The 9,892-nt window shown below is 38.3% G+C and overlaps 1 protein-coding gene across 1 annotated transcript in view; it reads right to left on the minus strand.

Annotated features, from left to right (window-relative positions):
* The window catches only part of ZMAT1 (zinc finger matrin-type 1), a gene marked incomplete at its 5' end in the record, with an annotated part of 55,128 nt that extends 46,952 nt beyond the window's left edge, over window positions 1–8,176 (minus strand). Inside the window, 2 exon segments of the mRNA XM_084870003.1 lie at window positions 8,114–8,155; window positions 8,158–8,176. Coding sequence (XP_084726129.1) covers window positions 8,114–8,155; window positions 8,158–8,176 — 61 coding nt within the window.
* Window positions 8,177–9,892: the final 1,716 nt, after the last annotated feature.

The raw sequence follows: 9,892 nt of genomic DNA on the forward strand, positions 1-9,892 counted from the left end.
GCCTTAACTGGCAGTTGGACATCCCCCAAGGGGTCCCAGATTAGAGAGGGTGCAGGCTGGACTGAGGAACACCCCCCCCCCCCCGCCAGTGCACAAATTTTGTGCACCAGGCCTCTAGTTTAAAATAATATTGAATATCAACTGTAATCAAAAGTAAATTAAATTTTAGAGATACAGAAAAGAATATCCAATGACAAATTACTGAATGCTGTGAAGTATGACCTCATCTCTCATCTGCAGTAAATGGACTTCTTTGAACATGGGAAGGTAATTAACTGCTGGGTATTCTCAGGAATGTTGTTTTACTATTCCTAGCATAGCACTTCTCAAGTGTTCTTCATTCCCTGACATATTTGAATTTTGTATGCTATCATGAATTTGGAAAAAAGGTATGGATGGGAATCAAGATTTTGTACTCTGAATCAAAGCCCATTTTAGTGCAACTTGGTAGTGAGATCTTAATGATACAACTGTGACCTCTCAAATATGGATTGGACAAAATGCCTTTGAAACATACAAGTGTTTCTGATGCTGATACAATTAATTTGTGTTTTAGAATAAAATAAAAACAGTGGGAAATAAAAAAGTACTGTCAAAAACTAGGTTCAAAATGGGAAGAGAACCTAAGTTTGATAATGGAATAAGGGCTTAAACTAATAGGATTTGGGAAAGGTAAAATAAAACCAATGTTTAATGCATTGTCCTATGATCTGTAGCCACAATAAATTGTACTTTCTAAGGTTGTCAAATGTTAACAAATTAAATATAACATATATGTTTTTTATTTTTATTTTTTATTTTTTTAATATATTTTATTAATTTTCTACAGAGAGAAAGGGAGAGGGATAGAGGGTTAGCAACATCGATGAGAGAGAATCATTGATCAGCTGCCTCCTGCATACCCCCTATCGGGGATGTGCCCGCAACCAAGGTGCATGCCCTTGACCGGAATCAAACCCGGGACCCTTCAGTCTGCAGGCTGACGCTCTATCCACTCAGCCAAACCGGTTTTGGCTATGTCTTTTTTATTTTTAAAGGTTTTTAAAAATATATATTTTATTGATTTTTACAGAGAGGAAGGGAGAGAGATAGAGAGCTAGAAACATCGATGAGAGAGAAACATTGACCAGCTGCCTCTTGCACACCTCCTACAGGGGATGTGCCCGCAACCAACGTACATGCCCTTGACCGGAATCGAACCTGGGACCTTTCAGTCCGCAGACCGACACTGTACCACTGAGCCAAACCGATTTCAGCAATTTTAAAAGTTTTTTTTTAATTTATTTTTAGAGAGAGAAGAAGGGAGAGAGAGAAACGTTGATATGAGAGTGAAACATTGATCAGTTGCCTCCTGCATGCCCCCTTCCAGGTATCAAGTAACAAGCCAGGCCTGTGCCCTGACCTGGAATTGAACCAGCAACATTTCAGTACACGATGCAGTGCAATCAAATGAGCCACACCAGCCAGGGCTTACATATAACTTTTAAATATCTGTTGTTTTCCAGAAATTAGACACATCAGTAAAGTTCATGAGAGTGGAGGAATATGGTCATATAACAAAACTATGACCTACAGGTACAGAGTTGCAGTTTTGGATGATAAAAAATTTCTGGAGATGCATAGTGGTAATGGTTGTTGCATAACGTGAATGTACTTAATGCTGAATTTAATTACTGAATTGCATACTTAAAAATGTTTAAAATGGCAATTTTTGTTATGTATATTCTATCATAGTTAAATACATATTGGGAATACCAGGCCGGTGTGGTTGAGCATTGACCTATGAACCAGAAGGTCACAGTCCGAGTCTCAATTGGGGCACATGCCCAGGTTGTAGGCTGGATCTCCAGTAGAGAGCATGCAGGAAGGAGCTGATCAATGATTTTCTGTTATCATTGATGTTTCTATCTTTCTCCCCCTCTCCCTTCCTCTCTCTGAAAGAAATAAAAACATATTAAATATACATATATATGTGGGGGGGAGCATGAAAACACCTTCTTCTCCCTGGACCACAGCATGAAGGACAATTGCCCCACATCAATACATCACGCAGAGGAAACTGCATGAACAAGTAATAAATCTGTGTTTTGCTACCAAGACATAGCCATCCTCTCCTGAATAACATTTTTGAGGATTACTGCAAATGAAATAGGTGACAATTTATAAATTGGATCTGATAAGAAATTCATGTATTCAATGCTCCTACAATTTGATTATATTTACGTGTGTCTTTAACCTTTGGTAAGAGAATGAATCAACCAACTTTTTATTAATGAAATTAACTTTATTTAATTTAGTTTCTTCCTACAAGGAATGTTTACATGGTAAGCTAAACTTTAAAAGATATGATTCTGTACTCAGGTGGACTTGAACTATGAAAATAATTTCTGTAATCTGGGGAAGACATTAGTAATAGCAGGGGAAGGTTCTTAAGTCAGTTAAATACAAATGTGAATACTAATACTTCACATTCTATGGACTTGAGCATTAATAAAATCCCATATGTTGATATAAAAATATGCAATTCAGCTTGTACCAGAATATTTGCCTTTGATGACATAAAAAGCAAAGGGGATTGGGGATTGATTTACTTGCCAGAAACTCACTTTTTAGGGACCTTGTTGGAATGTGCCTACTCCAAGTAGTTGTATTACTGTATTATACTAGAGTAAAACAGATTTAACTTCTTTATCCAAAAATGCAATTGAGTGTGGCAACTAAATTATCATGATTGAAACTTTCTTCTAATTAATACTGCTATGTAACACCAGACAATTTAAGATGAAATAGATTTTTGTGACAAAAGAATAACATTTATGGCTTGAGTCAGAACAGAATAATGAATCTATGCCTACAATTTGGTTTATTTTCACTAATATAATTTAAAACCTTGTAAGATCTCAGAGGAAGGAATCAGAAGATTATCACATCTCATCAATTCTAGGTAAGAGAATTTTCTCTCTTCACCCCAATTAAATGTTCGTCAGTTACCTTGCAAAGAAATTGAGATTATTCAAATTAGATGACTCTACTTTATATAAAAATTGGCTATATTTAATAAATTGAATATTACTTGCATTTGTTATATGACAGATTTAGTTGTACAAAACCCTAAACCTCTTCCTTAACATAACATAACCCATCAGTTGTTTATGGCAATAATAGCTATTAACTATTGTTGTTTCTTTAATTTTTAATCCTCACCCACGATATATTTTTGTTGATCTTTAGAGAGAGAGGCTGGGAGAGACAGATAAACATCAATGTGAGAGAAATATCAATCAGTTGCCTCCTGGACATGCCCCAATCAGGGAGCAAAATCAAAACCTAGGTATGTATCCTAACCAGGAATCAAACTCACACAACCTTCTGGTGCAGGGGACGATACTCCAACTAATTGAGTCACCTGGCCAGGGCAGCTATTAATTGTTTTAATGCTTTGCTGAAGTGGAAATTTTACATTCCAACTGATCTTGAAGCTAAACATAAACATAAATAATATACATATAAATAATATAGATATAGATAGATATATATAGAAAATTGTAAAGAACTCTGCATATCCTATTTTAATATAGTGACAAGAATTGAGCAAACTTCAGAAGGGTTGACTGTAATACTATACACAAATCTCATTCTTAGTCACAGGGTTAAAGCCAGGCATTAATAAATCTGAGAAATAATTATATTAATTCTGCAAAGAGTATATGTGCTATATAGACTCTTTGATTACACTTTTAGAGATAGCCTTCCTCAAACATTTTTTATTTTTTTAAAATGATTTTTAAAAATAACTGACGACATTTGCAATATTTTAATACCACCATAATTTTAAGAAAGAATGAGAAGAACTCAACACTAAATTATAGGAGACCAGGGAAGTGCCTATGCTATCCTTGCCAAGATGTTTTAACTCTCTTTTCCCCCTAAAGTCCATTTCAGGAGTTTTCAGAGATATTAACTTTGCCAGAAATAAAGACCTGTTGAACACTCTTAACTGTAACGCTATCTAGTATCCTTATTTTCTCAGGCTCAGGCTAGAAGATAAATATGACATGTGAGTTTGGCAAGTTTTGGTAAAGGTTTTCCCATGTAATATTAACAATTACAAAATACAATGAAATTAACAAAATTAATTGGAAATACTAGTTATATGTTTAATGTTTACTAAGACTTTTTAAAAAATATATTCTATTGATTTTTTTACAGAGGTACAGAGAGTTAGAAACATCAATGAGAGAGAATCATCGATCAGCTGCCTCTTGCACACCTCCTACCGGGCACATGTCCTTGACCAGAATCAAACCCGGGACCTTTCAGTCCACGGCTGACGCTCTATCCACTGAGCCAACCTGGTTTCGGCTAAATCTTGAACTTTATAATCATAAGCACTCTGTGGCTAACTAGTTCAGAAGATATGATTGTGAAAAACTGAGTTTAAATCCTATTTAAATCCATTAATATACTTGATCCCATGATAGCTATTGTACTTTGCATGAGAAAGCCACCATGCCATTCATTCCAACAGGTTAGTAAATGTGGATGGATCTGCAAGACTGGTTTCAGGTAGAAAATAATCCTAACAGATAGGTGATGAATACAGTAGGAGACATACTTAGTCAATGTCTTCACAAATTAACACCTAATCAAGATAGAGGGTCAGAAACTAACAAATGGCCATTAACCTTTCTCCAGACATCCCTACCATGTCAAATGCAGAGGATTAAAAATTAATTCTAACAATTTTCTAATTATTCTTCCTAGATACCAACATTAGATTAACAATATCATGTGTTTCATTGTGTTTATAGAAGCTTGGTGCATGAAATTTGTGCACAAGTAGAGTCCCTAGGCCTGGCCAGTGATCAGGGCCAATCAGGGCCTTCCAGCTGCCAGCAGGGACCTTCCTTCATTCCGCACTGCCCCCTGGTGGTCAGCGCATGTCATAGCAAGTGATCAAACAAGTCTCCAGGTCAAACTCCCTAGCCTTTTTATATATATAGATAAGCCACCATGGGAAGAGTACAGATTTATAATTAAAAAAATGAAAAAGTTCTATAGTTCAGGAGTCCAACTAGTTATATTTAAAACTGCATTTCCCCCAATGATCTTATTCATTTTATATTTTACTATCAAGTTCTTTAATATGACTGTGTCTAATTCATTTGTATATCCTCAGCACTCAGCAGTGTGTGGTGTGCACACACTTACACACACACACACACACACACACACACACACACACACAGGTGTTAAATAAATGATTCCTGAATGAATAAAGGAAAGGCTATTAACTAGGTTTCTTATGGTGAACCTGAAACTTTACTGAATAATATAGAGAAGGGAAGTCTTGTTAGGTGATTGCTATGCAAATTAATTAGTAACTAAATACAAATCCAGAATGCCCTCCAGTCTAAAACAGAATCCATTAAATAATTTATTTTTCTTAAAGAGGGTTTTTGTTTAATTTTCTTTCTTTCTTTCTTTCTTTTTTACTATGATTACATCAGGGATATCAATACTGGATGAAAATTCATTTTTGAGCCATTGAACATGTTTATTTTTAAAAACTTCAGTGACTGAAAGATGAAGTGCCCTACAAAATCTCATTATTCCCTTTCCCATGGATTCTGGGTGTTGTTCATGTGTGTTCACTGGACACTTTTGCTCACTGTTTTTATTTTTAGGCTGATTGCCTTCCCCTTTGGAACCTTGAAAGTTTCTAGTCTTCCCTGCTTTGCAATTTCTAATCTCCACTGCCATTACCAACTCAAGACAGATGAGATCCTCAGGAAGGTTAGCTATCATTGAAAATGGATCCGCAAATAGTTTATAGAAAGACACTTTCAATGGTCCTATTTGGAGCAGACGTGCAATAATTAAAATCTTGACAATTCTTTGCCACCTTTAAGAGAATCTCCTAACGAGAGCTTAAAAAACACACAAGATATTGGCACACTACCAAACAACATTTTTCTCTCTTCTCCTTTATCCACTATCATAAATTACAATCATTTATGGCCTTTATAAAGATCTAAACAAAAATATTTTGAGACCTAATAGTGTTTTAGACAGTGTACTATATGAAAAGGTAAGAGAGTTTTATTTGGACTGAAGTTAATGAAGGATATTTACCTAAAATAAAATGAAAGTTTTTTGGTAGCAATTATATTTGGTTTTTCATATCCTAGTAAATTGTCTCAACACTAACAACACAGATTTTATTACTCACTAAATATCAGGTGATACTATTTGGGCAAGGTTTCTAATGGCTTCTAGTGCACAGCCATGGAAATGCCATTGAAAGAATATTAATACAGAGCTGCAAAATCATGGTTCATATGTTCAGATCTGAAAACAACCTCAGAAGCTGGATAGTCCAAAACCTGTACTTCAAAAATGTCAAAACTCCAATCCAGGAAGCTTGGGATCTGTTCAGGGCAACAAATTTTAGTAGATTAACAACAGAACCTAGACTCATACACTAGGGCTCTCCTCATTTTACCAGCTAGCAATACTATAGATATGGTATTGCAGCTACTTTATGAATTTTATCTCTTAAAGCTGTTAAAACCTGCATATATTAAAAGACATTTCAACCAAGCCAGGCAAAAAAGCCATTTTCTCAATGAAATACTAATTTAAACCTTATTATGCAAAGGCCATGGGAGCCAAACTGAATTGTGGTCATGGCCACCTATAACACTGTTCTCTCCTCCTTGCTGGTTATAGACGGAAAGTTTGGTATAAAAACAAAAATCCAGGAGATTTCATATTTTCATCCCAGAACAACTGTACAATTCCAGGCTGGCTGAAGACATTAAACAGAGGATTTCAAAGGTTGCCTTCAGTGAGTGAGTTAATAAAACATCACATAACAGTGTTTCAAATGTCTATATTTAGTAAGTGGCATGTATGTAATCAGCCTATGAGAAATACTGTAAGGTATTTTTTTACTGCTTTGCTTTTCCTCCAAAGTGAAAGGTGCGAACAGATATGGAATAGCACACCGGGATGTGTCATTTAAGAATGTGAAAAGAAAAATCCTTTTATGGGGAAATTTTAATGAGGTGTGCTCCTAAGAAAAAGGAACTTACATTGTTCTACTCTATTTTGGAGTCCATGACTTTTCACTTTGCAGGCAAGTTAGCAACATAAGGTAACAACGAATAATGAAAAAATTAATACCAAGTTTATGTCGGCAAAATGCTTTAGAGGTCTCCAGTTGGAATCTTTTTCAACCACCTAAGAAACATTTCCAAAAGATGCTTCAAAACAATGGCAAATTTACAGTTTGCTACTAGCAGGCTGCTTACAAGTATATAGTACTTTGTGTCAACTAATTACCATATAGTGAAATAATCAAGAAATACATTTTTTTCTGTTAGGAATATGTGTTGAAGGTACAACAGCACTTATTAAAACCAAAACCACCTTAAAGATGAGTCCATAAACCTTGCTGTACAAGGTTTCATTCTCAAATAGCCAAAGAAAACTCTCTGAAGTGATTCTTGAAGTCGGTGCTTCTGCCACACTGTCTTCCTCTCCTTTCCTCAGTAAAACTCCCTCCTCCACCAGACCCTAGGATTCTAAAATCAAACAGATCCTACTTGAAAGCTAAAGTATACACTCTAACACCCCCAAATTCCTAACCAAAGGGGGGTTTGTTCTCTCTGATTTCTTTCACCTTTACTCTTCGGATCTCTGCCCCCTTTCTCATCCATCAGTCTCTCCCCCTTCCCTGATCCTATCTTTTACCAAATCACACCTCAGCTTGCTAGAGCATACTGAGGGGGCCCGACTGGGAGAGAAATTAGGGGCTTTTCCCCCCTTCAAACTCCTGCCTTGTGAATACCTGAGGTTCCTTTTCCTGGGAGCCCCATCTCTTTTTTTTGGGGGGGGGGAATTAGAGAAGTCACTCTCTGCTTCGGTCCATCTTGCACACTGGGGGTTACTTTGGCGAGGTGGGGCGGGATGAGCTTGGCCTTTTACTGCGCCACAGCAGGTGGGGGGTTGGGGGGGTGGCGAACAGCACCCCTTCAGATCTTGGGCAGGCTGAAGAGAGGCAGCGAAGGAGATGGGGCCGCCCCCACATCCCGGGACAGGAACTCACCTTCTCTGAGGCAAGGGCGGGTGTCTACTTTAAAACTACTGCCCCCCTCCCCGCCGCCGCCATAGTGGAGCCGCCAAAGCCTCCGCTGCCGCTGTCGCCACAGCCACCTGCAGGAGAGCTGGCAGGGGTGGAGGTGGCGGAGGAGGCAGACTCAATCACTGCTGCCCCCGCAGCAGCCGCGAAGGCGGTGTAGGAGGAAAAGCAGGCGGTGTAGGAGGAGCGGGGGCGGGAGGAGGAGCTGGAGGAGGGGCAGGAGGAGCATGGGCAGGAGGAGGAGGGGCAGGAGGAGGAGCAGGAGGAGGAGGAGGGACAGGAGAAGGAGGAGCAGGAGGAGGCTGCAGAAAAAGTAGCTACCTCAGGGGAAGACTCTGCCACCAAAGATATGACTGTGCTGGGCTCCTCCATTGCAGCGAAGCCTTGACAATTGCACTGGCGCCTCGCTCCCTTTAAATCCCTTAGCCCCGCCTCCCTCTTAACCCCGCCCCCTTCGCCCCTCTTTCTATCTCTTCAGCTTCTGCTTAGTCCTAGCTCCTCTCTGCCAATAAAAACCCTTTATTCCCGCGGGCCGCCTCCTCCCTCTCTCCACTCATTGGCTTCACACTTCTCCCTTCTGTGGAGAAGCGAAGATGACCAATGGTAAAGGGCAAAAAGCAAGGGATATGAAAGTACCTGGGCCTTATAGTCATCTAAAATCAATTCAAGGGGGAAAATAATGTCTGGGAAAACCGATTGATTCCACCCCAAATATCTCTAAAATACATCTCCTGTCTTTCTTATAGCTGTCTGTGACAGGAGTTGGCTTAACACGGGCAGACAAGGCAGGGGTCCAGTGGAAAACATCAATACAGAGTACAGAAATAAGCAGCATTCTTGGTCATGACATATTTTCATTATGTCCCCAAGAACAACTGCGTGTCTATCAAATGACTCATCTAAATTAAAAACCTGTGAATCCAGTACCCAACCAAAGAACTGGAATATTGCTGATAATTTAAATATTGTCACCATCTTTTCCAAAACTTTCCTCCCAGAGAAACAAATATATTGATTTATATCAATTATATCTATATTCTTTACATATATTCTTACCACATGGATATATGCCTAAACAGAATGGTTTAGTTTTTATTGTTTTCAAATTTCATGAAAATGTGTATCTTTTTCTATGTAGCATTTAGGGACTTGTTTCTTTTACTAAACATTTTGTTCCTGAGATTAGCCATGTAACTGTAGTTTATTCATTGTCAGTTATCAGTGCTGTACAATATCCCATCCATTTCTGTTGATGTGAATGTGTCCTGGTGCATCTGTGCAAAGTTTCTTTTAGATATGCCCTCACTTTTTTTTTTTGTCAAAAGTTTCGGATATGTCTCCTTTCCCCCCAATTGACCCCCTCGCACATCCCTTCCCACTCGGGCAAGCTCCCACCGCCCCAGTGTATGTGTCCATTGGTTATGTTAATATGCATGCATATAAGTCCTATGGTTGCTCTCTAACTCCCCTCCCCTACCATTTGTCTCTAGATCTTTCTATTCTTCTTCATCAAACTAGGTTGATCATTATATCCCACATATGAGTGAGATCGTGTGATATTGATATTTCTCCGACTGGCTTATTGCACTTAGCATAATGCTCTCCAGTTCCATCTACGCTGTTGCAAATGGTAAAAGTTCATTCTTTTTAATAGCAGCATAGTATTCCATTGTGTAGATGTACCACAGTTTTCTAATCCACTCATCTGCTGATGGCACTTAAGCTGTTCCCAAATCTTAGCTATTG

Source organism: Pipistrellus hanaki (assembly GCF_964339955.1).
Source record: "Pipistrellus hanaki genome assembly, chromosome: X".
NCBI lineage: Eukaryota > Metazoa > Chordata > Mammalia > Chiroptera > Vespertilionidae > Pipistrellus > Pipistrellus hanaki.